This window comes from Chrysemys picta, chromosome 24 (assembly GCF_011386835.1).
Source record: "Chrysemys picta bellii isolate R12L10 chromosome 24, ASM1138683v2, whole genome shotgun sequence".
Taxonomy (NCBI): Eukaryota; Metazoa; Chordata; order Testudines; family Emydidae; genus Chrysemys; species Chrysemys picta.
Window position 1 is genome coordinate 12858797 of NC_088814.1, and position 27797 is coordinate 12886593.

At 48.6% G+C, this 27797-nt stretch overlaps 1 protein-coding gene across 7 annotated transcripts; it reads left to right on the forward strand.

Annotated features, from left to right (window-relative positions):
- Positions 1-27791, forward strand: LOC101941646 (zinc finger protein 34-like). 7 transcript variants are annotated; one of them, XM_065577735.1, is made up of 6 exons: positions 104-411; positions 5129-5294; positions 15806-15892; positions 16536-16662; positions 24458-24571; positions 24919-27791. In XM_065577735.1, exons 3-6 carry the CDS (start codon positions 15851-15853, stop codon positions 25938-25940), a joined length of 1305 nt encoding a protein of 434 aa, XP_065433807.1. In that variant the 5' UTR covers positions 104-411; positions 5129-5294; positions 15806-15850; the 3' UTR covers positions 25941-27791. The 7 variants fall into 7 exon arrangements, with proteins under 7 accessions (XP_065433810.1, XP_005313066.2, XP_008175032.1 ...); XM_065577736.1 differs by lacking the exon at positions 5129-5294 and adding an exon at positions 14953-15076; XM_065577739.1 differs by lacking the exon at positions 5129-5294 and adding an exon at positions 14953-15076 and having other exon boundaries at positions 24922-27791.
- The last annotated feature ends 6 nt before the right edge of the window (positions 27792-27797 follow it).

The window sequence follows — 27797 nt, forward strand, 5'->3', positions numbered from 1 at the left end:
CAGAGCGGCTCTAACGCGGGGCAGCAGCCGGAGACTGACGCGGGCGCTGCAGGACAGAGACGCCCGGGCGCTGCTCCCCGCTCGGCCCCGGGGGACCTGCCCGGGGCGCTGCAGGAACCGGAGCCGGGAACGTGTCACCCTCGTTATCCCCCATCCCCGGCCCTGTGCCCGGGGGCGGCTCCTGCCCGGGCTGGAAGCGCCCCGCGCTGGGCCGAGCCCGGGCGGCTATTCCGGGGCACAGGAAGCGGCGAGGGGAGATCGGTGAGATCAGATCCTGCGCAGCTGCGGGGCGTGGGGAGCCGAGCCCGGGCTCTGCCCCGCTGGGGAGTGTGGCCAGCCCAGCCGGACTCTCTCCCTGGCCGGGAGTAGCCCCGGGCTCTAGAGACATCAACGCCTGAGTGGAGACTGCAGGTAATTGAGACTCCGGGGAGTGGGGCAGGAAACCTCCCCCCCCGCACCAGGGGATGGGGGGCCTGGCGCTGGCAGCCCCTGGGAATCTGTTCCCCCCTTAGCAAAAACAACCGCAGAGTCCTTGTGGCACTGTAGAGACTAACACATTTATTTGGGCATAAGCTTTCCTGGGCTAGAACCCACTTCATCAGATGCATGGAGTGAAACATACAGGAGCAGGTATAAATACATAGACTCATAGACTTTAAGGTCAGAAGGGACCATTATGATCATCTGGTCTGACCCCCTGCATGCTGCAGGCCATAAAACCGTCCCTACCCCTTCCCTGGACTCTGCTGCTGAAGTCCCCAATCCTGTTATTAGTGACTTCAATCGGTAGTGACCCTCCTGCTAGAGATCCCTGCCCCATGCTGCGGAGGAAGGCGAAAAACCTCCAGAGGCTCAGCCAATCTGCCCTGGAGGAAAATTCCTTCCCGACCCCAAATATGGCGATCAGTAAGACCCCGAGCATATAGGCAAGAGTCTCCATCCTGACCCCTTTTAGCCATTATCTATTTACCTACCATTGCTTGGTTTTCCTTGACTACTATGTTTTACCATTAAACCATTCCCTCCATAAACTTATCTAACTTAATCTTAAAACCAGACAGGTCCCTCGCCCCCACCGTTTCCCTCGGAAGGCCGTTCCAATATTTCACCCCTCTGACGGTCAGAAACCTTCGTCTAATTTCAAGCCTGAACTTCCCCACGGCCAGTTTATACCCTGTTTCCCCGAAAATAAGACATCCTCCGAAAATAAGGCCTACTTACAGTTTTGCCTCTCGTTGTAATATAAGGCATCCCCCCGATAATAAGACCTCCCCGATAATAAGGCATCCACCGATAATAAGGCATTTTTCATTTCTGAAAAATAAGACATCCCCTGAAAATAAGACCTAGCGCATCTTTGGGAGCAAAAATTAATATAAGACACTGTCTTATTTTCGGGGAAACAGGGTATCCATTCGTTCTCGTATCCACGTTAGTACTAAGCTGGAATAATTCTTCTCCCTCCCTTGTATTAATCCCTCTAATATATTTAAAGATAGCAATCATATCCCCTCTCAGTCTTTGCTTTGTCAGACTAAACAACCCAAGCTCCTCTAGTCTCCTTTCATACGACAGGTTTTCCATTCCTCTGATCATCCTAGTGGCCCTTCTCTGCACCCGTTCCAGTTTGAGTTCATCTTTTTTAAACATGGGAGACCAGAACTGCACACAGTACTCCAAATGAGGTCTCACCAGCGCCTTGTACAACGGAAGCAGGACCTCCTTATCCCTACTAGATATACCTCGCCTAATGCATCCCAAGACCGCATTGGCTTTTTTCACCGCCACGTCACATTGTCGACTCAGTCATCCTGCGGTCTACTAGGACCCCTAGGTCCTTCTCCTCTTCCGTTACTTCTAACCAATGCGTCCCCATCTTGTAACTAAAATTGTTATTAGTCATCCCCAAATGCATCACCTTACACTTTTCACTATTAAATTTCATCCTATTTCTGATACTCCAATTCACAAGGTCATTCAAGTCTCTCTGCAGGATATCCCTATCCTCTTCCGAATTTACAACGCCTCCCACCTTCGTATCATCCGCAAACTTTATCAGCCCACTCTTGCAATCGGTTCTGAGGTCAGTTATAAATAGATTAAATAAAATGGGTCCCAAAACCGAACCTTGAGGCACTCCACTAGTAACCTCCCTCCAACCTGACAGTTCACCCTTTAATACGACCCGCTGCATTCTCCCCATTAACCAATTCCTTATCCACCTCTGGATTTTCATATCAATCCCCATGTTTTTCAGTTTAACCAATAATTCCTCATGGGGTACAGTATCAAACGCTTTACTGAAATCCAAGTATATTAGGTCCACCGCATTCCCCTTATCTAATAAATCCGTTACTTTCTCAAAGAAGGAGATCAGATTCGTTTGGCACGATCTGCCCTTCGTAAAACCATGTTGTAATTTATTGCAATTGCCACTAACCTCCAGGTCCTCAACTAGTTTCTCTTTCAGAATTTTCTCTAACACCTTGCACACTACAGATGTTAAACTAACAGGCCTGTAGTTACCCGGATCACTTTTTTTCCCTTTCTTGAAAATAGGAACCACATTAGCTATTCTCCAAGGCTGGGGGTGCTTTACCAAGCGTGAGGTCAGTCTAAGGAGATAAATCAATTAACAGCAGGATACCAAGAGAGGAAACAATAATTTCTGAAGTGATAAGAGGGTGGCCCATTACAGTGCTGAGCAAACAACTCTGAACCTGCTGCTCTCAGTTCTTCCCCAGGGTCTGCTCCAGGGGCAAAACTGGGGGGGGGGGGGGAAGGGTGTTGCCACGGTAGTGATTTTTGTCACTAGATTTAGTTTCCCTGGCGAGGAAATAAGTGTCAAAATGACCAATTTAGTGACTTTCCCGGCTGATATCCAGAGAAAGAAATACCAATTTGTGTAGTCACAAAATCATTCGCAAGAAGCTCAGTGTTAATAAGATCTGTTCCTGGCTCTTCCACCCATCTTTCTGTTGCCCAGCAAGTCAGTGTCATTACCTCTGACGTGGGCATGTCCTCGGAAGGCCCCGCACCTAGGGTTTGCTTGGGCTGGGAATGAGAGAGAGGGTTTGACTCAAGCTCCTGGTGGCAGAATAAATGCTTAACACAACTGGGGCTCAGCGTCTCTGCCTTGGTGGTGGGGAGGGGGTGAAAAGCCAGGTCTAATGTGGAGGGAAGCCTGGAAGAGGGGAGGATACAACTGCCCCTCGGGAGAAAAGTTTAGATCTTCTGCTTAGTAAAAACTAGGGCTGTCAAGTGATTAAAAAAATTAATCACACTGTTAAACAGTAATGGAATACCATTTATTTCATTTTTGATGTTTTCTACATTTTCAAATAGATTGATTTATATGGAGATATACCTATCTCGTAGAACTCGAAGGGACCTTGAAAGCAATTGAATACGAAGTGTACAGTGCTCACTTTATATTTATTTTTGATTAAAAGTATCTTCACTGTAAAAAAACAAAAGAAATAGTATTTTTAAATTTTCAATTTCAATTTCCCTCATACAAGTACTGTAGTGCAATCTCTTTATCATGAAAGCTGAACTTACAAATGTAGAATTATGGACAAAAATAACTGCACTCAGTCCTACTTCTTATTCAGCCAATCGCTCAGACAAACAAGTTTGTTTATGTGTCAGAGGGGAGCCGTGATAGTCTGGATCTGTAAAAGCAGCAAATTGTCCTGTGGCACCTTATAGGCCAACAGACGTATTGGAGCATGAGCTTGCATCCGAAGAAGTGGGTGTTCACCCACGAAAGCTCATGCTTCAATACGTCTGTTAGTCTATAACAGGCCTGCACAACTCGTAAAGCGGTGAGGGCCATATTACTCCAAAGAAAATAGCTGAGGGCTGAACCCCCCTGGCCCCACTGAAATACCACCTCCCTCCCCTCCCCTGCACCGCCCAGTCCAGCCCCCGTGTAAGCAAGCAGGACTCACCCCGGTGGTGCTTCCTCCTGGTTTTCTCGGGAATTAGCTCATCCAGCTGTTGGAGCACCCTCTGCAGGCTGGTGTCCCGCTGCCGCTGGCCCCGTGTCCCTCCCAGACCCCGGTGCCCTTTGATCTGGGGTGCTGCCCCCTGGCAATACCCCCACACTCTGCCTCTAGGTCTCCCCTCTCTGGGGAACCCCCACCCACTATCCCTACCTCACCTCAGAATAAGGCCACTGCCAGTCACCAACTAGCCCCTGCACCCTGGGGCAGACTGCAGTATAAGCCACTCATCACAGGTAAGGTTGGGTTGGGTTTGGACCTGCTGCCTCTCTCTAGAGCTGGGCTGCCCCTCTGCAGCCCTGGTACTGGTCTTAGGCCCTTAGCTAGCTCCGCAGCTTGCGGGTTTTCCAGGCTGGATCTCCCCAGCTCCTCTAGCCTTCCCCAGCCCTGCTCAACTCCCAGTACCTTGCTCAGCTCCCTAGTAGCCAGGCCCTTCTCTCTCTACAAGCAGAGAGAGACTTCCTTTGGGCCTCTGGCTCACAGCCTTTTTATACAGGCCAGCTGGGGCCTGATTGGGGTATGGCCCAGCTGCAGCCGCTTCCCAATCAGCCCAGCTTTTCCCCTGCCACAGCCCTCCCCCAGGGCTGTTTAAAGCCCTTCAGGGCAGGAGCGGGGTAACCACCCTGCTACACCCCCCGAAAAACATCCCCCGTCCCAGCGCCGCCCGCCCCGTGGAAACAAATCCTCCTTCCCCAGCGCCGCCCTGCCGAAACAGCTGTGGGCCAAAAAGGAAGGTTGGGGGTGTGTGTGTGATACTTTATTAAGAATTTTTCAATTAAAACAAACAATTTTTAAAATTATTTTAATTTTTTTTATGAATCATGGAAAAATGAAAAACCCCTGTTCCATTGAAAAAAAACCATTTGTACTTTTCATAATTACCTTGCAAGTTTAATGAGAGATATTACATCTCTTTTCGGCAACAAGCTTGTCGTATTTGGGGGTCATATTTGAAGTGGATATTTTCATAATGTCTTCCAAATGGTCGTCAGAGAAGAACGTGGCTTGTTTTTATTCATGTTCATGATGGAAAATGTTTGTTCACATATGTAAGTGCTTCCAAAAATGCTGAACGTTTTTAGTGCAACTTCGATAAGATTCTTGTATTTTTCATCGTCCAGACTTTTATAGAAGTCCCACAGGCTGCTTTCTGTGTGCTTATGTCGATAAACTACCGAACATTGAAGTTCAATAACCTCCAACTGCAAATCTAGTGGCACTTCCTCTGGATCCACAGAAAAGGGATCTTCAATCAGCTTCAACTGGACGTCATCGTCTTTAGACAAAGTAAGTCTTCTGTCAAATTCTTCAATCAAAAGATTGATGTGCTTTGCGTATTTCTCTCCTAACTCAGCGTGTTTGTGCTGAGGGATACGCTGTGCACAAGTGGGAAAATGACACATTTCACCTTTTGACAGCTGACTTCTGAAAAGTTTCAATTTCATTTTGAAAGCTTTCACTGCTGCACACATTTGAAATATAAATTGTTTTTTTTCCGTGAAGTTGAATGTTGAGATCATTCAGGTGTGCTGTAATGTCACAAAAGAAAGAGATCTTGATTCCAGGACTCATTTTCAAACTCTGGGAATTTTTTTGGCACATTTTCTAGGAATTTTGCTACCTCCTCTTTCAAAGCAACGAAACGCTGGAGCACTCATCATCGACTCAACCACCTCACTTCTGTATGGTAAATTAAGTCGCTGCACTCGGCATCTTCCCCTTCAAGAAAGGCTCGAAATATCCTATGGTTTAGTCCTCTAGAACGGATGTAGTTTACAATGGAAACTACCACTGACATTACATGCTCAAATTTTAAGACTTTGCTACACAAAACCTGCTGATGTATAATGCAGTGATGTTTGGCTATTTCTCTCCCGATAAATTCTTCAAGAAGAGTAACTGCTCCAACATTTTTTCCACACATAGCTGGAGCACCATCAGTACAAATGGCCACCAAGTTTGTGAAATCTAATCCCAACTTATCATTCATGCACTTTATCACTTCACTGGAGATTTCTTTTCTGGTTGTGCGACCCGTCATGGAGCACATGCCAATAAGTTCTTCAGTAATTTCAAAGTCTTTATCAATACCTCTAATAAAAATAAGAAGTTGGGTGGTGTCTTGTAAATCGGTGCTTTTATCCATAGCTAGGGAGTAAAAGCAGAATTCACTGACTCTCTGCTTTAACTGATCACTTAGATTGGTAGAAATGTCAGCTATTCTTCTCTGTGCAGTCGTGACTGACATTCTCAAATATTCCCCTCTTTTCTGGACATATCTCAGATACAGCAATCAACATACACTTTATTAAAAACTCGCCTTCTGTGAAGCATTTCCCAGCAGCAGCAATTTCCTTAGAAATTTGAAAGCTTACTTTAGTAACTGTATCGTTCTCAGTGCTCACTTTCTTGAAAATTTGCTGTTCTCCACTAAGGTTTTTCGCTAAACTGGCTGCTTTCATTATTTTTTCATTTGGGTTCAATTTGGTGAGATTGGGATGTTTAGTTTCAAAGTGCCACCGAAGGTTGTATTCTTTCGGAACAGCTAACGTTTCGCGACACACGAGGCACAGTATTTTGTCTTTGGAAACAGTATGTAAGTATTTATTCATCCATTCAGTGTTGAAAACTCTGTGCTCTGATTCTGTTTTTCTTTTCACTCATGGTAGTCATTATGAAGCTCAAGATTTTGTTGAATAAATTCACACACAAGGGAAACACTCACAGTCAGGGCCGGCACTTCCACTAGGTGACCCTAAGTGGTCGCCTAGGGCGGCAGGATTTGTGGGGCGGCATTTTGCCACCCTCGGCAGAAATTTGGTGGCAGGGGTCCTTCCACTTTGGGTCTTCGGCGGAAATTCGGCGACGGGTCCTTCACTCGCTCCGGGACCCGCTGCCGAAGTGCCCCGAAGACGCGGAGCGGAAGGACACCTGCCGCCGAATGCTCAGAGGAGGAGCGCTGCCGCCTAGGGCAGCAAAAACCCTGGCGCTGCTCCTGCTCACAGTCACACACAAAGAGAAGAGATATCTCATGGCGCATGGCACACTAGCAAGGCACTGACAGTGTGTGGAAGCCTGTAGAGGGGGAAAGAAACGGTGCGCATAGGGTAACCAGATCACAGCAGTAAAATAGGACCTGCCCCTTCCCTGCTCGGCCCCACCATTACATCCCTCTTCAACCCCCCCAGGGGTCACTATATTACTGCACACAGCATACCAAAAATTAAAATACTGAAAATGGACACCTCCCTCCAGCCACCGACTCGGCGCTTGCCTCCTCACCCCCCCCAAGTATAAAGCCTCGCTGCCACAACCTGCCCACCCGCCCGCTCGGTTCGTCATCCCCCCATGAAATAAGGGGAGGGGAAAAGGGGGGCAGTGTGAAGGGATTGGATGTGACTGTCCAACACACAAACACAGGGAGCCCGGGGGGGGGGGGGGCAGTGTGATAGGGGCCGGGGAGGGGTAAGGTCCCTGGACCAGGGAAGGGGGCAGCAGTTGGGGCATGGCAGGTGCAAAACACACACACCCACACACACACCCACACCCACACCCACCCTCCCTCCCCCGGGGATTTCCTGGCTGCCCACAGACAGTTCAAACCCTCCCCCCATCACTACAGACGCCGCCCTGGGAGCAACCAGCGCAGTAGCCGCAGGGCTGCCCAGAGGATTCAGGGGGCCTGGGGCAAAGCAATTTCAGGGGCCCCTTCCATAAAAAAAGTTGCAATGCTCTAGTAACGTATTTGGAAATGTAAAAAATAACCAGTGAAATACATTCAAAAAATAATTTGTAATAATTTGAAAATACACTAAATACATTATTTAAAAACATTAAATGCTTTAACGGTATATATACATTTGCAATTACATAATGGGCTCTTGCTGGGTGATGGTTGGTGCCAATGGGCTGTCGCTGCCTGGGGGAGGTGCTGCTGTTGTCCAGGGCTGGGTGGGGAGCTGGGCTCTGGGGTTGGGTGTGCCCAGCTCACAGGGGCTGGGCTCGGAGCTGGGGGTCAGGGTTGTGGGGGGATGGGGTCGGGGGGGGGTCCGGCTCAGAGGGGCTGGGCTCGGAGCTGGGGGTCATGGGGTCGGGGGGAGTGCCAGGCCCCTTAACATGCCACTTACCCCCTCTCCCGGAGCCTCAGCACACCACGTCCAGGAGTGGCCGGAGCGCGGCGCACGTGGGGCTGTGAGGTCGGCCCCTCCCTCCCCGGGCAGGGGGCAAACATGGCAGACTTTCCGCCGCTTGCCTGCGGGCCGCACAGTGAGCCCACGTGGGCCGCATGCGGCTCACGGGCTGCATGTTGTGCAGGCCTGGTCTATAAGGTGCCACAGGACTCTTTGCTGCTTTTAAGTTTCTTTACATTTGCAGGAGATAATGCTGCCCGCTTCTTGTTTATAATGTAACCTGAAAGTGAGAATAGGCGTTTATCGCAAGATATTTATGTGCCAGATGTGCTAAAGATTCATATCTTCCTTCATGCTTCAACCATCATTCCAGGGGACATGCGTCCATGCTGATGATAAGTTCTGCTCAAAAGCAGTCCAAAGCTGTGTGGACTGACGCATGTTCATTTTCATTATCTGAGTCAGATGCCACCAGCAGAAGGTTGATTTTCTTTTTTGGTGGTTCGGGTTCTGGAGTTTCCACATCGTAGTGTTGCTTTTTTAAGACTTCTGAAAGCATGCTCCACGCCTCGTCCCTCAGATTTTGGAGGGCACTTCAGATTCTTAAACCTTGGGTCGAGTTCTGTAGCTATCTTTAGAAATCTCACATGGGTATCTTCTTTGCGTTTTGTCAAATCTGCAGTGAAAGCGTTCTTAAAATGAACAAAATGTGATGGGTCATTGTCCGAGACTGCTATAACCTGAAATATATGGCAGAATGTGAGTAAAACAGCAGTGGACATACAATTCTCCTCCCAAGGAGTTCAGTCACAAATTTAATTAATGCATTATTTTTTAACAAGCATCATCAGCATGGAAGAATGTCCTCTGGAATGGTGGCTGAAGCATGAAGGGGTATACGAATGTTTAGCATAGCTGGCACGTAAATACCTTGCAATGCCGGCTACAAAAGTGAGAAGATAAATAAGAAGCGGGCAGCATTGTCTCCTGTAAATATAAACAAACTTGTTTGAGCGATTGGCTGAATAAGAAGGAGGACTGAGTGGACTTGTAGGCTCTAAAGTTTTACATTGTTTTGTTTTTGAGAGCAGTTATGTAACAAAAGGAATCTACATTTGTAAGTTGCATTTTCATGATAAAGAGATTGCACTACAGTACTTGTATGAGGTGAATTACAAATATTATTTCTTTTGTTTATCATATTTTAATATTTGCAATGTAAAATGTAATAAAAAATAATATACATTTTGATTTCAATTACAACACAGAATACAATATATATGACAATGTAGAAAAACATCCACAAATATTTAATACATTTCAATTGGTATTCTATAGTTGAACAGTGCGATTAATCATGATTAATTTTTTTGAGTTAATCGCATGAGTTAACTGCGATTAATCAACAGCCCTGGTAAAAACTGTTTTTGACCAGGGTAGGTGTCACTCTCTGGGCGAGGGCAATGCAGGAAAAACCATTTGTCTTTGAGACCTTTGAGACTTTGGCCACTGAAACATTGTTAACTGATCAAAATCGGGGAAGCCGGCTTGTGTAGCTGGGCGATTCCTTGGGACTCTGCTGGACCTGCCCCCGTTACTACCTCGTGTGCTCACCTTGCCGGGGCGAGAGGACACTCCCAGCTGCTGAACAGAAAGCAGCGGCAATGCTGGATAGTTCTGGCAGCGGAGTTGATTTTGTTATCGTTGACCGGCTCTGTTGGTGTCTCTCAACTGGTAAGGGGCTGGCAAGGGGTTTCATGGCTGTCCTGGTTACATGGGGCAGGGCTGGGATCCCCCCTTTCTAAACCTGGCATTTGGCTGCCCCTGCTCACTTGGGAATAATTTGTTCCCACCTTTATCTCCATTAAAATGTTTGCTGAGGAAAGTGGCTTGCCCCATATTTAATATACAACAAACCCAGAGGCCTCCTCCTGTTTGGGAGAATAGTGTCTTCCAGTTGCTAACAGGAAAGTTGGCTGGACCCCTTTCTTTTTCCCAGATGGGTTCACTGCCCTCAGGGGGCTAACCAACTCCGTTAGTTTTAAGAGAGAGAAATGTATGTGTGACATGGTTTCTTGTGATGGTAAGGGGCTTGGTTATGTCTTACGTTTCTAAAAGCTCATGCTTCAGGGTTTCAGTCTGCCACCTGCAGGGGTCAGGAAGGGATCCCCACCCTCAACCAATGTAGTCTGGGTTTGTTTGTCTCCTTCCTCTGAAGCATCAGGGATGGCCGTGGCTGGAGATGAAACACTGGACAATGGTCAGGACTCAGATGTGGTGCTGAGCATTTTCTCTCTTGGGTGCTTGGCGGGCTGGTTCTTGCTCCTGTGCTCAAGATCTATCTGATCACCATTTGTGTGGTGGGGAAGGATTTTTCTTATAGGTCAGATTGGCAGAGATCTTGGAAGTTGTTTTGTCTTCCTCTGCACCATGGGGGTCACTTGCTAAGTTCCCTGTAAGCTGCGCGGATGCGCAGCAGCCTATTTAGTGCCACGCAGGTGCTCAGGGAACCCGCCCTGGGACCTGCCGGGGGTGGGGCAGCCCAAATCCAGCCCCGGCCCGGACCTGCTGCAGCCAGGTCGCCCCTACCCCGGCCCGAAACTGGCTGGGGTGGCCTGAACCTGCAGCAGCCCCATACCCCAGCCCAAACCTAGCCAAGGCCTGGACCTGCCACGGCCAGGCACCATTCCCCCGGCTCCAATCTTGCCATGGCCCGGACCTGCCATGGCCACAGCGCCCCTCCCCTGGCCTGAACCCAGACCCAGCCCAGACCTGCCGGGGCCGGGCAGGAGGGGCACCTATCCTGCGGCCCCAGCCCCGGAGTTCCCACGGCAGGGAGTGGTGCCTCTCCCCCCAGCCCAGAGGCTGCAGGAGGGGGCCGGGGCCAGTGATCTCATCCCTGGGAGCTGCAGGAGGTGGAAGGGGGCTGGAGATTTCCTGCCCATAGGCTGCAGGAGGGGACTGGGGCTAGTGGCGGTGTGCTCAGAGACCGGAGGTATTGTGCGCCCTGGGGCTGGCGGAGAGCAGAGACATTGGAAGCAGCTTAGTCTCTCTGGCCGTGGTTGGTCCCGGCGGGCGGAAGGCAGCAGGTTCCCTCGCCTCTGCCGGGGGGCATTGGGGTGGGGGAGCTAATTGCTTCTTCAAATTGAAACGCGCATTGGGGTGGCCCCGGGGGCAGCCGCGAACCAGCCGGGCTGGGGAGCGGAGCCACTGCCCGCTTCCCTGTAACACGCCTTGCAGAGGGGACAGTGGTTCAGTGCAACCAGGGAGTTGCCCGGCAAGCTGCTGGCTCAGGGAGAAGCTCTCAGGCTGCTCATTAACCAGGGCTGGGATGAGGAAAGCCCCAGAGCCCCCTCCTGCACCCCAAACCTCTCGTCCCCGGCCCCACCCCAGAGCCTGCACCTCCAGCCGGAGCCCTCACCCCCCTGCACCCCAACCCTCCGCCCCAGCTCTGAGCCCCTCATCCCCGGCCCCACCCCAGAGCCTGCACCCCCAGCCGGAGCCCTCACACCCCTGCACCCCAAACCTCTCATCCCCGGCCCCACCCCAGAGCCTGCACCCCCAGCCGGAGCCCTCACACCCCTGCACCCCAACCCTCTGCCTTAGCCCTGAGCCCCTCATCCCCGGCCCCACCCCAGAGCCTGCACCACAACCCTCTGCCCCAGCTCTGAGTCCCTCATCCCCGGCCCCACCCTAGAGCCTGCACCCCAACCCTCCACCCCAGCTCTGAGCCCCTCATCCCTGACCCCACCCCAGAGCCTCACCCCCAGCTGGAGCCCTCACACCCCTGCACCTCAACCCGCTGCCCCAGCCCTGAGCCCCCTCCCACACTCCAAACCTCTCATCCCCGGCACCACCCCAGAGCCTGCACCCCAACCCTCTGCCCCAGCTCTGAGCCCCTCATCCCTGACCCCACCCCAGAGCCCGCACCCCCAGCCGGAGCCCTCACACCCCTGCACCTCAACCCTCTACCTTAGCCCTGAGCCCCTCATTCCCAGCCCCATCCCAGAGCCTGCACCCCAACCCGCTGCCCCAGCTCTGAGCCCCTCCTCCCTGGCCCCACCCCAGAGCCTGCACCCCAACCCTCCGCCCCAGCTCTGAGCCCCTCATCCCCGACCCCACCCCAGAGCCTGCACCCCCAGCCGGAGCCCTCACACCCCTGCACCCCAACCCGCTGCCCCAGCCCTGAGCCCCCTCCCACACTCCAAACCCCTCAGCCCCACCCCCACCACAGGAATTTTTGGTATGTGGTATGAAGGTGATGTGTCACATAACAAAATTTATTCCACGCATGAGTGGGAAAAATGAGAGGGACGCTGGTCACTTGTCAGGATTCTCCGGGTGTATCTCATTTAATCATTTGCTTGCCGTTGCTGGGGACTTGGGATCTGGTGAACCTTGATCCCTCCTGTTCTCTCTCTCTGGCAGATAAATAGTCTCATCTCCTGTTGGCTGTGATACTTTAGTCTAACTTCGGTTGTTGGGTTTAGTAGGTGGGTGCTGGTGGCCTGTGATATACAGGAGGTGACAGACTAGATGATTTGATGATCCATTCTGGCCTTAAACACTCTGACTCTGTGACATGGCCAGAAGTATTCCAAACCTCATGACGGATGGTCTCCATGGGGGTTGCTTCCCCCACAGCTGAGATGTAGCCACCTCTCGGGTGGGTCGGTGGTTATTATTGAGAAGGGAACGGAAATTTTCTTAAATATTTTGGCTCTTCCATTTTCCTATTTAAAAAAGCATCCCCCAGGGCTCCCTGCTGCCTGTGTGAATAGCCAGCAGGTGGTGGTGGTAACTTTCAATCCATTTATCAAATACTGCTATGAAATCACTGAATTCAGGGCAATTGCATCTGTATCCCACCTCCGTGATCCATCCTGGGCATCCATTTTTAGATTTCCAGCTCCCTCTTGGGCAGAGACCCATGTCTCTCTCCCTCCTGATTGGGGTTTTTCCAGGCTGCTGTTTCCTGCCTACACTGTGGTATTCCCAGCAAGCCAGGCCACTGCCTGCTGTTTGGTTTCTCTCCAGAGGATATAAACCGTGTAATTGCCCACCCAACCCTTTCTAAGTAGGCTTGGCAGAATTCAATCGTTACCCATCAAAATGATCAAAAAGTAACACTGATGTTTACTTTAAGCGCTGTTTTTAGATTTTTATAGATTTACATTTTTCACAGTTGTGGGAATTCGTGGTGGTGGGTGAATCCATAATTGTTTGATGCCAGTGGAGATTGGAAAGATAAAGCTTTAGAACGGTTAAATCATGAATTGTCAGCATCACATGTTACAATTTACTAAGTAATATCCTTAAATCAAACCTGAGCATATCTCAAGCAGCATTTTTCTTACTTTGCCTACATGTAAATTTGGATTCTAATCAATGGAAATATCTTTTCATCCGTTTGTATGTGTACAGTGAAGTCAACATTTAGCAATAAAAATCTAATCACGCCAAACCTATTTATAAGCAAGCCCATTTATTCTTCAGGTGAAAGTATTACAGAAAAAACATAAGCAATAAAAGAACCTCCATTCATGCTAATAAGCTTAAAATCCACCACGGGCTCTGGGAGGAGTCAGTCCTTCAAAGCTCACCAAGGGGTTTTCCTGTGGTTACACGTTTATAATAGTCTTAGCTCAAGATCCAGACAACCATGAATAGTTCAGTCTCCTTTATACAGCTTGGGCCTTGATCTTGGCCCCGTGTAACAGGTAATCACCAGACAAAGGCCCACTCTTCAGGGGGTGGTTTCAAAGCCTGGAATTTTTGCATAACGGGGGTTGGGGGGAAGAACTTGCATTCACTTCCCCCTAAATATTCCCCAGAAAATTCACTTCATACCTATTGTCCCCAAAGCCCATTCTTATCTGCCACATTGTTCAATATAGGCCTTTGGTCACCCAGGCCCACAATAATACGGAGCCTGTGTATCTAATGGAATGGACTCCAAAGATACTTGCACTTCATTCTGTAAGCTTTTGTGAGGATACAGTGCACCCTCGCTAGAACGAACCCCTGGGGATTCAAGCCGCTTGTTCGGTGTAGCCAGGGGTTCGTTATAGTGAGAGATTGGGGAGAGTCAGATCCTCCGGCCCCGGGGCCGTGGCTGGCGGACAAGATCGCTCCTGCAGCCCCAGGCCGCTGCCAGCACAGGGTGCTCCTCCGGCCGCAGCTGGGACAGAGCTGTGATTCCCCTGCCTCAGCCCCGGGGCCGGAGGAGCTCTCAGCCCCCCACCATGGCAGGCAGGGCTGGAGGTGGGATCCAGGGAAGGACGTCCTAGCAGGGGTCAGTCCGTATTGCAGGAAATTGGCACATCTGTCACAGTCACTACAGATTTTGCTTCTCTGTCCCCTTCAGAACTGGAGGAACTTGGGGAAAACTGTTGTCCTAAATCCTTATCCCAGATGTGGGGAGTGAGGGAGGTGGGACGATCTGTTTAAAAGGATTCTGGCCTCATCTCTCCTGAGCCATGTTTCTGGCCTTACTGAGACCAGTGTTAATCCAGGGTCACTGCAAGGAAGAACAAGGAGTGACTCCAGATTAGCACATGGGGGCAAATGAGATCCGCACTGTCCCGGTGGGGGAGTGGTTTCATTGGTAGCTGTGACCAGGGAGCTCTAGTCCTTGCTGAAGGAGGGGGTAGGGGGCTGCTCCCTCCCTCTCTCTGCTCAGGATATTGGGGTTGAGCTTCCTGGGTCAGAAGCTGCTGCCTCCATTGTGATCTGGGAGCCCAGGCTGAGCAGCTGTTGCTCCCCTCTGTGCTGGGGAGGGACCTTAATGAAAGCTTCCTCTGTGCCCCTCCAAGGTGACGACTTGCTCCATGTGGTACTAGCCCTCCGTCTACATCAACTCCTGAGCCTAGGGCTGCCCTGGGGATTAGCACCAGACGGAGAAGGTCCTCACCTGGGCTGGGCCCAGAGGGACTCTAGGTAAGAGAGACCTCGGAGAAAGTTGCTGGGGACAAGCATGAAAGTGACTCTGTACGAACAGCCCCTCTTAGGATCATACTTAGTCCTGCCACAAGTGCAGAGGACTGGACTAGACGACCTCTCCGGGTCCCTTCCAGTCCTATGATTCTTCATCAGTTGTCTCTTCTCCCATTAGCAATTGCAGGAGTTGATCCTGCTGCTGCAGGAGCTGATGGGAGAGTGAATTCCCCGAGCCAGAGGGGAAAGGAGATATAAAGGGATAGAGGAGAGAGAGACTGAAGGGGGCAGTGGAAGAAATAGGTGGGAATGGAGGTCCCCAGATCTCTAGCCTATGGAGACACTTATTGCAGCATCGCTGGGCAGATTCGCTTTCCTGTTAGCAAGGTGAGGAGCAGAGAGAGGAAAAGCTCGTTTCTGGCTCTCCCTATTTGCCTTGCTGGGGGCGAGTGCTGCCCTCAGGGACCATGTCGGGGGAATCCCCCAAAGAGACACCTTTGGTTCTGCTCTTTTCTAGCATTTGGTTTGTAGACTGTTAGAGGGAAGGTTTAAAAATGTCTCGGTGGTTTTAGTCCTTGTGGGAGGGGCTGGGTCTGCACTGAAAAAATAACTAAGAAAGGTGACCAAGCGTCATCTTAGCACGGCCATGTCTCGAACGTGTGGGGAAGCGTGATGCGAAATATACTGAAGCCTGTTCTGAAATCGCCACCATTGCCTTTCTCATCCTGCCAGGCTGCAGAATAACGCCTGTGTTTCGCTCCAGCTCATCCTACCCACATGGGACAGGGAAGGGAAATGGTTTCAGTGGAGCCAGTTCAGGTAGGGATTATCCAGGAGTTGCTGGACAAAGAGGGACAGTGAGTTTGGTGTGGAGGTGGGAGGGGGCAGGAAATACACGGGGTAGAGAAAGGGAGGGAGACAAGGGGTGACAAGCCTGCTGGGCCGTGTTTAACCGGGGGCCTGGATTGTAGGAACAGACCCCTGAGGTTTGGGGGGTGGAAATTCCCTAATTTGTGAAATAGGAAACAACCCTCCTGGGCCGGGCTGGGAAAACTGACCAGACTCCAAGTGCTGGAGCCTGAACCCACTAGCCAGATGCTGCTGTGAAATATGAAAGGGGCAGCCACCAGTGAGGCTTATGGGACTTGCCCCGTCCTCTCACACCCAGCTGCTGGCAATGGGAAGGGTGTTTAGGATTCCTACCAGGGGGCTCCATCTCCTGTATCAGCCTGTAGATGTGTGATGAACAGCAGACTGCCTTCCCCCTCTCTCTGCTGGGAGTGCCGAGGGGCTCCTCTTTCTCCCTCACCCTGATGCCTCCTGGCTGCTCTGAGTGGGGTGGGAAGGGACTCTGCTGACTGTCTGCCTCCCAGAGCGTCCATTTGATTGGCCCTGCCCCCCGTGAATAGTGGGGTTGTCAGAGGGGCCGCTGGTACTAACTAGGAGACTCTTGCTCTTTCAGGGGCTGGTGACCTTCGAGGAGGTGGCTGTGTATTTCACCGAGGATGAGTGGGCTCTGCTGGACCCCGCTCAGAGAGCCCTCTACAGAGACGTCATGCAGGAGAACTATGAGAATGTGGCCTCGCTGGGTAAGGATTCCTGTCCCCTCGGCTATTAGAAGGGGAAGTAACGAGTTAAGGTTCACATCACCCACACAATGTAACCTCAACTCTGCCCTGTTACGGCAACACCCCAACATGCCAGTGACACACGTGCTCTGCCCTCCCTGTGACAGAACCTGTTGGGAACAGAGTAGAGGTGCAGTACAGTACAACATTGAACATCTCCTCTTTGCCAAGACAAAACTTGGGTTTAGGTCCAGCTGTTGCCTGCAGTCAAATGAGAGCCCACTCCCTGCAGACTATCTCAAACTTGCAAACTGTTACCACTCCTTTACCATTGCCCTGAGAATTCCTTCTGAGTCATTGCCTTCGCTTACCCCTTCCTAAGCCCTGGATACCACTAGCATGTACGGCACTAACTTGCTGACGATCCCCGTGGCAAGAACACATCCTTACGCACCTTTATCGAAACCACCTATAACACTGCGCACTGAAATGAGTCACACTTGGTCTCTCACCTGGGTCCCTCATGGTTCACCTAAATTCAGCCCCAGCTCTGCCAAACTGCTCCACGTAATCCCTCGGCTATTTCTTGCTGTATTGAGCTGAATATATTGTATTTGGCTAAATCATCTTCCAAAAAGGCATCCTGTCTTGATTTGAAGACTTCAAGAGATGGAGAATCCTCCACTTCCCTTGGTAGTTTCCAAACCATTTCCTGTGGCTACTGGCAGCTCCAGAGGTAGAGGATGAGGGCAGAGTTAAGGTTGTATTGCAGGGGGTGGCACATACTTTACCTCTTCCTTTCCGGTTTTTCAGAAGTTTAAGTTTAGCCACCCTGCACGTGCTGGAAGGGCATGAGGTAGCACTGGGCAACCTTAACTCTGCGTTTATCTAGCTAATGGGCATCTTGTTTCCTTGATTTTTTTTTAATAGACTTTTTTGCCACTTTTTTGTGTCTACACTAGAGCTTTTGCCAGCGTACATATGTTGGATAGGGATGTGATTTTTCACACCCCTAAATGACAGAGCTATGTTGGCAAAACGAAGTGCAGGCCAGGCCAGAATCTGCAAGTAGATTTTAGGGCACTTTAAAATATTGCTCTTAACCCAGAAATGTTGGTATCAGGACAAAACTTCCAAGAGGAACCCCTGCAAAATGCCATAAAAATGCACAACACACGTCATCTGGAAGCTCTCAGTAGTAGGGTTCAAACTCAAATGCGTGGATGTAGCTCCGATTCAATGGCCACGGCGTGTCCCTTCAAGCCAGCCAGTTACTCTGGACAGCAGGTTGTTGGAAACCCTCCAGCTGTTATCCAGAGCCTGAGTCTTGCTGCATATGTGCATTTCAGTCTCTTTTTGGCTCGTCACTCTGAAATTCCAAACTCTGCAGTTCACTTTTCCAGTTGTCCTTCCCCAGAGCGGAAGTGGGTGCCATGTACATGCTTGAGACAAATGCCAGATCATTTGATGAACAATTAGAACCGTAGTTTGAGCTCCAGGTGTGTGCCAAGAAATGTTATAAGAGCTCGGTGCTCCTGGGGCACTACGAAGCAGAGGGCTGACAGTCGTGGGAGGAAGGGGAGGGCTGAGGGGAGGATTAGAATCAGGAAGGGTCGGGTACAGTGGAAGGAAGAGGAGGGAGGGAGTCAGAGACAAGAGCTTCTGGGAACTGGTCATGGGGAGGGCTGGGGAAGTGGGAGATTGGGGGGAAAGGGAGTGGAGGTCCCTATGTAGGTGGTGTTGGTGGGGGAGGAACTGGGTAAGAGATCTGGGTTAGCTGGGAGTGGGGAACACTGGGGGTGATGGGAAGGAGGAGGGAGGGCTTGGGGAGTGCTTGCTGTAGGGAGTGGGAAGGGAAGGTTTCAGGGAGGCAGAAATTTGGGCCACTCCACTGTGACTATTTTTGTCAAAGTCACTCCTTCAGCGTGTCCTTAGGAGGATCCTCCCCACCCCCCACTTCCTGTGAGGGTTCCACAGGGCTCTGGCCTTCTTCCCCTTCTCTCCTTCCTCTATACCCTGTCTCCGGGCGATCTCATCCACAAACACAAATTCAGCTACATCTGTATGCTGACAAGTCAGAGATCTACCTCTGCTCCACACCTGTCTCCCTCTGTCCAAACAAAATCTTAGACTGTGGCTCTGACATCCCTTGCAGATATCTAGCTTTTGGCTTGCAATTAGAGCTAAAAATGGCTAACGAGACTCTTAATAAACCACCAAGCCATTCCCCACCTCCTTTCTCTATCACTGTGTCAGCACCACCAAACCACCTGTCACTAAGGCCTGTAAACTGGGCATGATCTTCCACACAGACCGCTCTCTAGGTCCTCATGTCCAGCCTATGACTCCATCTTGCATTTTCTTTCTGCATAACATTCCTAAGATAGGGTCCTTCCTATCCATCCGTGTAGCTAAAACTCTTGTCCAGACTCTCATCATTCCTATCTCAGTTACTGTAACATCCTTTTCTCTGGCTTTCACAAATGGAGGCTTGCCCAGCTCATATCCATTAAAAGCATAAGAACGTCAATACTGGCCCAGACCAAAGGTCCATCTAGCCCAGTATCCTGTCTTCCGACAGTGGCCTGAGTCAAATGCTTCAGAGGGAATGAACAGAACAGTGCAAAAAAACCTATTCTCCATGAACTTACCTAATTCTTTTTTGAACCCAGTTATACTTTTGGTCTTCACACAATCCCATGGCAATGAGTTCCACAGGCCAACTGTGTGTTGTGTGATGAAATACTTCCTTTTGTTTGTTTTAAACCTGCTGCCTGTTAATTTCATCGGGTGACTATGACAGGATCCCCAAGGTACAACCTAGAACTTGGGTACTGCTGTGCCCTCTTAACTCTCCAGCCTGGACTGTCTCTCACAAGACTTGGCTAGTGATAAGCAGCAACCCCCTCCAGGTGCTGTTATCACTCAGCACAACAGCATGTGGAGTCCCACACTCAGCTAACTTGTGTGAATGTTCCCTGAGCGAGCCACTCACGAATCACATAGAGAAAGGCACCAGAAAATCTCCCAAGTCCCCAGCCTTGCACCCCGAAACTGTGCCGTCTTGCTGTGGTCAGAAGCCTGACCAGCATAAGTTTATTACCCAGTCGGCCCCTCCCTCGATGTGGAGAGGACCCACACAAGCCTTTGTAACCTCAGCTGAGATTTCCCAAGCACTTCAAACAAAATACACTGTTTTAGGTGAAATATAACACAGATTTATTAACTACAGAAAGATAGACGTTAAGTAATTGTAAATGGTAGGCACAAAAGCTCAGAGATAGCTACCAAAGAAAATAAAAGATAAGTGCACAGTCTAAATCTTAAACCTTATTACACTAGGCAGTATTTGGATCAAGCAGTTTTCTCACGCCTCTAGAGGTTACAATTCTTAAAACAGGTTTCCCCCTTTAAGCCGGGGACCAGTCTCCTCAGTTCAAGTCTTTATCTTCCCAGTGTTCTTGTTGCTTCCAGCTTAGGTGTGAGAGGAGAAAGGCCAAGTCATTTCTCCTCTTTTATAGTTTCTTCCAGCTTGCTGGAAAGATCTATGCTTGTGATGTGGGGGTCTGCCCCTATTGGTCAAGCAGCCTTCATCATCTGTGTTCTCTCTGAGAAGTCTTCTGGGATGGTTGCTGGGAGTGTGGATTCCCTTAAATGGGCCATCAGCGCGTCTGGCTGCTCCAGTGTTATACCTCAAAGGCTGGTTGTGGGTGTTTCCAACCTCACAACATATTTCAGTAACACACATAGCAAAACTTCACAACTTCCCATACAGTGCTAGTGCATACAATCCAACAGTATATTAATGTTCACCAGATCAAGATTTTTAAAATGATACCGCACACGGCATACTTTGTACAAAACATATCATAATCATATCACCATGGTAAATATGGGGTAACAGTGGTGAATATGGGGGTTCCAGGGTGCAGAGTGGCACAGTGACCCCTTGTCCTTGTGTTATGTGAAGGGGTAAATAATACTTCCTTATTCACTTTCGGCACACCATTTATGATTTTATAGTCCTCTATTGTATTTCTCCTCCCCTCCCCTTAGTTGTCTCTTTTCTAAGCGGAACAGTCCCACTCTTTTTAATTTCTCCTTACATGGAAGTTGTTCCCTACACCTAATCATTTAGTTGCCCTTCTCTGCACCTTTTCCAATTCTGATATGTGGTTTTTGAGATGGGGGTCACCAGAATTGCACGCAGTACTCGAGGTGTGGGCGTAGCATTGATTTTTATAGTGACATTATGATATTTTCTGTCCTATTATTGATCCCTTTGCTAATAGTTCTGAACAGTCTGTTCGCTTTTTTGGCTGCTTCTGCACATTGAGCAGATGTTTTCAGAGAACTGTCCACAATGACTCCAAGATTTCTTTCTTGAGTGGGAACAGCTCATTTAGACCCCATCGTATTGTGTGTATCTATAGCTGGGATTATGTTTTCCAATGTGCATTACTTTGCACTTATCAACATTGTATTTCATCTGCCATTTTGTCATCCAGTCACCCAATTTTGTGAGATCCCTTTGTAACTCTTCGCAGTCAGCTTTGGATTTAACTATCTTGAGTAGTTTTGTGTTGTCTTCAAACTTTGAAAACATCATTGTGTACCCCCTTTTCCAGATTATTTATGAATATGTTGAACAACACTGGTTCCATTACGGATCCTTGGGGGACCCCGCTATTTACCACATTCCATTCTGAAAACTGACTGTTTATTCCAACCCTTTGTTTCCTGCCTTTTAACCAATTACTGATCCATATGAGGACCTTCCCTCTTATCCACGAGTGCTTTCTTTGCTTAAGAGCCTTTAGTGAGGGAACTTGTCAAAAGCTTTCTGAAAGTCCTGATATACTATATCCACTGGATCACCCTTATCCACATCCTGTTGACCCCCTCAAAGAATTCTAGTAGATTGGTGAGGCATGATTTCCCTTTCAGAAAGCTGTGTTGACTCTTCCCCAACATATTGTGTTTATTTATGTGTCTGATAATTCTGTTCTTCGCTGTAATTTCAACCGATTTGCCTGGGACTGCAGGTAGGCTTACCCACCGGTAATTGCCTGGCTCATCTCCGGAGCCTTTTTTAAAAATTGACTTTACGTTAGCTATCCGCCAGTCATCTGGTACAGAAGCTGATTTAAGCGATAGGTTACATACCACAGTTAGTAGTTCTGCAGTTTCATAGTTGAGTTCCTTCAGAATTCTTGTGTGAATACTATCTGGTCCTGGTGACTTATTAGTGTTTAATTTCCCAATTTGTTCCCAAACCTCCTCTTATTGACACCTCAATCTGGGACAGTTTCTCTGATTTGCTACCTAAAAAGAATGGCTCAGGTATGGGAATCTCCCTCACATCCTCTGCAGTGAAGACTGCTGAAAAGAATTCATTTAGCTTTTCTGTAATGGCCTTGTCTTCCTCGAATGCCTCTTTAGCATCTCCATCGGCCAGTGGGGCCACTCATTGTTTGACAGGCTTCCTGCTTATGATGAACTTCACAAATTTTTAGCTGTTAGTTTTTGTGTCTTGCTATTTGCTCTTCAAATTCTTTTTTGGCCTGCCTAATTAGACTTTTACACTTGATTTGCCAGAGTTTATGCTCCCTTCTATTTTCCGAGGAACAAAGACTGATCTGGGGGAAGTGCTGGACCCAGGCTAAAGGGATTTTTAGCCTGTGAATGGAACACCTGGGGTTTCCAAGCTGTAAGCAAGTGCAGCTTGCCCCTTAAGGATCTTCAGCCTGCTTATATCATCACCTAGGGTGAGAATCTGCTAATTCAAATCCAATCTATTTAGTTTATTAAGCTTAGTTTGCATTTTTTGTTTATTTGCTAGGTAATCTGCTTTGATCTGTTTGCTATCCCTTATAATCACTTAAAATCTATCTTTTGTAGCTAATAAACTTGTTTTTGCTTTATCTAAACTAGTGTATAAAAATCATAACTCGAGGCAAAAGACTGTTGCATGTTCCTCTCCACGTTGAGGGAGGGGACGCATTTCATGAGCTTACACTGTTCAGTTCCCTGTGCAGCGCAAGACGGTATAATTTTCGGTTTACACTCCAGAGGGGGTGGTGCCTGAGGAGCTGGTAGTTGCCTTAGCTGGAGCCTTCCCATGCAGGGGCTGGTCAGTGCGTCTGCCTGCATGTAACTGCTGCTGGGTGTGTCCCTACCTGTACGTATGCTGGTGGAAGTGCAGGCTGGAGCCTGGGGGCTTGGCAGCTTGTCACAGCAGTACAGTGTGAGAGAGCACAGACTGGTGGATCAGGGGGGCTCAGTAGTACCCCAGTTTCAGATGGCACCGCATGGGGGGACCTATCACAATAGTACCGCTCTACTCAGTGCTGGTTAGACTTCAGCTGGAGTACGGTGTCCAATTTTGGTTACCAATGTATAGAAAGGATGTGGAGAAACTGGAAAGAATCCAAAGGTGAGTGACAAAGATGATCAGAGGGATGGAATGCAGCCATATGAGCAAAGGCTGAAGGAACTGGGTATATTTAGTTTGGAAAAGAGGAGATTTAGGGGGGGGTCATGATAGCGGTCTTCAAATTCTTGAAAGGCTGCCCTAAAAAGATGGAGAAAAGTTGTTTTCTCTTGCCACAGAAGGCAGGACAAGAGGCAATGGGTTCAAACTCCAGCATAGCAGATTTAGATTAAATCTCAGGAAAAACTTCCTCTCTGTAAGAACAGGAGGACAATGGAGCAGACGCCTAGCGAGGTTGTGGAACCTCCTTCCCTGGAGGTTTTCAGAAGGAGGCTGGAGCCATCTGTCTTGGATGGATTAGACACAACAAATCCTGCATCTTGGCAGGGGGGTTAGACCAGATGACCCCTGTGCTCCCTTCTAACCCTGTGGTTCTATGAATCCCTGCCCCGGCCCTGTTCATTTAGAGCCTGCACTCCATTCTTTTTACAGTCTGGGTTCACTTTGTTTGACATTCCTTGTTTCAAAAATTATGTTCACTCCTCTCTCTCTCCACTGGTCAGTGCTTACCCCTTCCCAACTGTGAGTCCAGCCACCATTGCTGAGTCCTTCTGTTCCTCCCAGCCACAGGACAGCCCCTTCCCTGGCACAAATGTGTGCTTCCTTGATGACGTCATAGGTTGGTAGTCCCCTTTCTGGGGGGACAGCAGACACAATCTCTCTTCCCTGATGGCTTTTTGGATCTTTGAGATGATCCCTCCTGAGTCCATGTGGTCTGAGTCTTATTTTTCATATTTTCCTTTTCCAGAGGAATTAGTCTCTTGCTCCTGAATTGCAGCATCTAATTCCCCAGCCATCTCCTCACACTGGGGGATTTTCATACTCCCTCCAATTACACCTAACTCACTAGATTCCCTAATTCCTCAAAACCTGCTTTCTTGCCATTTAGTATCCCTGAGATACTGGATTCAGTGACCTTCCGATTCCTTTCCTTTCCATGCTGAATTCCACCAGCCCAGGCTTGCTGGTCCCAGCTTCCCCGAGAGTCTCCCATTGTTTCTGGGCCTCTCGCTCTCAGGGAGAAGCAGTTCCAGAGCGACTTCCCTTGTGGCTGAAACTGTCTTCACTTTCAGGCCAGGGTGTTACTCTCTCTGGGTTTCAGGAGACCCTTTGATGAGAAGCATCTGGCTGTGTGTGTTCCCAGCAAAGATGGGGATAGTTAAACCCTCATAGGCCGAGTGTTCTGCACCTTTGAGCATCTGGGGAGTGGGCCCCAGGATTTTACTGCTTTAAAATGGGCTGGAGTTAAAATAATGGAACATTCACTGTGACAAATGTCCAATGAATTCACCTGCCCTCCCTTGTTTTCTTTCCCCTGAGCAGGGTTTCCCATTTCCAAACCTGATGTGATCTGCCAGCTGGAACTAGGGAAAGAGCCATGGGTCCCAGATCTTCAGGGCTCAGCGGAAAAAGAGCTCCTGAGATGCGCCAACACAGGTGAGGAATCACTAAACCAACTCAGAAACTCTGTGGCTGAAGGAAACAGATGGGATTTCCTACAAAGACCTTATGAGCGCTCTGAATTTAGGATTGTCCCCAGATGTCATATCCTCAGGGCAGATATTGCTCATGCTCCCCGGGCAGTAGCTTCCTCCCTGACCTCCCTCCCCCCTGAATGTTTGGTTTGGATGTGGAGGGAGAATTGATCCACTCCTCTCTCCTATGGAAAAGCGTGTGGGTGAATTCAGTTCCTGGTTTTTATATTTTTCAGTCTCCCCAGGTTGTATTTTGGTTTGCTCTCCCCTTTTGCACTCCTGTTTCTGAGGTTTCTCTCTCTGTTCCAGCAGGTGATGGGATGGTGAGGGAGAATGAGGAGCAAGTGGAACTATCTGGGGCGTTATTGCAAAGATCCAAAGGGACTGTGACCAGGAGTTCTGAACAGGGAAAAGCCTGTGAGAGTCAGCACAGGCCAGAGAGTCAGCAGGGAAACCAACCAGGGCAAAAAGTGGGTAAATCCATTAATTGTCAGGAAACTCATGAGGACCTCAAGGAAACCACAGCCCAGCAGAGAATCCCCACAGGCGAGAGAAACAATACGTGCACGGAGTGTGGGAAAACCTTCAGTAGCCGTTCAAGCCTTATTACACATCAGCGGATCCACACAGGAGAGCGACCCTATAACTGCTGTGAGTGTGGGAAAAACTTCAGTCGGAGCTCAACCCTTATTACACATCAGAGAATCCACACAGGAGAGAGACCTTATGGATGCGGTGAGTGCGGCAAAACCTTCAGTCAGCGGTCACATCTTATTACGCATCAGAGAATCCACACAGACGACAGGCCCTATGAATGCTGTGAGTGTGCAAAAAACTTCAGTATGATCTCACACCTTATTAGACATCAGAGGATCCACACAGGAGAGAGGCCCTATGAGTGCTGTGAGTGCAGGAAAACCTTCAGTTACCGATCAGGCCTTATTACACATAGGCGAATCCATACAGGAGAGAGGCCCTATGGATGCTGTGAGTGCGGGAAAACCTTCAGTCAGAGCTCACACCTTATTACACATCAGAGAATCCACACAGAAGACAGGCCCTATGAGTGCTGTCAGTGCAGGAAAACCTTCACTCGACACGCACACCTTATTAGACATCAGCAGATCCACACAGGAGAGAGACCCTATGAATGCTGTGAATGCAGGAAGAACTTCACTCGGATCTCACATCTTATTACACATCAGAGGATCCATACAGGAGAAAGACCCTATAGATGCTCCGACTGTGGGAAAAGCTTCCATCAGAGCTCAGCTCTTATTTATCATCAGAGAATCCACAAGGGAGATAAAAACCATAAAAACTTTGTCTAGTGTTTTAATATTTTTGCTGATTCCTACATAGTGACCTTTAAGCCTATTTGCACCGTTTGTCGTCGTGGTCTCTCAGGTCCTCCCAGGTGAAAGGCCCACTTTTGCAGCTCACCTTCTTTGGGGGGAATCCTGTGGTCCTTTCTGTCAGCTGCTTTGTCCTATGACAATTCTGTAATAATAAGACAGCACCGAATGATGCAGGGTTGAATAGATCAGAGGGGGAATGTGATCGGAGAATCTATTATTCTGATTCTGAATTATCAAATGCAATCTTCTCTGGAATTTCACTTTATCTGAAACTGAAAGTGTCTTTTACCTCTTACGTGATATGAGTTTTTCCTCTTTCCTGAAGGCCGTTTGGTCACATAACTGGATATTAGTTGTGTTTGACAGAATGTAGCTCAGATTTATTGGGAACTTTGAGACAAATAACCAGCTGCTAAAATACTCATTTCTCACTTTATTTTAGCTTTTTCCCCATCCCTCCATGATGACATAGAGAAAGTTCAAGTGCAGTTCAGTAAACAGGAGGGACTACTTCAAGTTATTGGACATGATAGCAAGGAAACCAAAGTAGTAGTATAACGCTCCAGTATGAAATGCTGGACAGTAGCACACCCCAAATTGTGCAGCTAACTGCGTATGTGTTGTTCAATTGCTTAGGTCAATATTGTCTCAGATAATCCCTGGAGAGAATTCCACAGTAAATGATTTAGGAGGAAGCAAAATACCCATGTATTTGGTTCCCAAACAGTTGAGACCTAGTACCTACAAGATCTCTTAACTAATCCTATGATTTAGGACACATTGTCCCTAACTACGTAGATGTGGAGGAAACAGAAGAGGTGTTCTTGTTGAACTCACCCTTCGTAGTGCAAATGTGAATCAAATTAACTGAGTGTTGAATGTGACATAGCTGCAGAAAAATAATTGTTTTCAAATAGAAACCCCCTTCCCACCTTTGGTAGATTAGAGATTCTGATCCAGGCCTGTATCTAGTTCCTAATGTCAATCTGTGCCAACAGATTAAAGAAACAAACTTGGCCACTTGGTACTAACACTGCTGAGATTTTTGGGTGGTTTGGTAAAGGATTCTGCTCCAGAGATGTGTAAATTTACCCTGACCAAGGCCAAGGACTTGGCAAGAACTCAGGTCAAAATAGCAGGCAACTAGTTGTTGGCATTCACACCAGAGAAGAAAGCTATGGTGGACTATGGTTCAGGTAAAACGGTTTTAAAAACATCCTTCACTAGTGCAGCGGCATTGACTACAGTCTCAAGGGATACCATAGCTCGATTGAGAACAATTGTCCTTTACCACCTGGATCCAAAGTTTCAAGAGGCAAAGAAAGAAGCAGTTGGTGCCTTCAGAGGACATTCCTTCCCATGGATGCCAATCTTGCTGCTTTGTTGTACATTGAAGACTTTCATGATATTCAAGTGCTGATAACCAATGAAGGAATCGATGTTTCAGCCTCTAGATCTGGCCTGAATCCTGAGTCTATGCTTTTGTTTGCTCTTGTGTCTTATGCATTTGCATCCCTTCTCATCCACCTCCTGCTACTCTGAAAGATTAAAATGTGGGAAAAGAGACTAGAGGTGCTTGTTCTCATGATACAAACTTTCCCACATAGTGTGAGACCCCTTTCCACAAACACTCGTGAGAGAAGGCCCAGCAACAAACAAACTCACAGAAGTAACAGGCCCGTTTTGGGGTAAGCTACAGCTTTACACAAGGGTTCACTCGGTGGAAGTAGGGATTAAAAGAAACCTAACGTGTATGATAAGATTGTGCAATCTTTGACCCTGTTATTACCAATGGAAATGAAATTAAATATGAAGTTTATTGGTTAAGAG

Coding starts and splice junctions, on each gene's coding strand:
- LOC101941646 (XM_065577738.1), top strand. CDS start 15,851: ATGGGACAGGGAAGGGAAATGGTTTCAGTGGAGCCAGTTCAG. Junction 15,893..16,535: donor TTTCAGTGGAGCCAGTTCAG/GTAGGGATTATC, acceptor TTGCTCTTTCAG/GGGCTGGTGACCTTCGAGGA. Junction 24,572..24,918: donor CCTGAGATGCGCCAACACAG/GTGAGGAATCAC, acceptor TCTCTGTTCCAG/CAGGTGATGGGATGGTGAGG.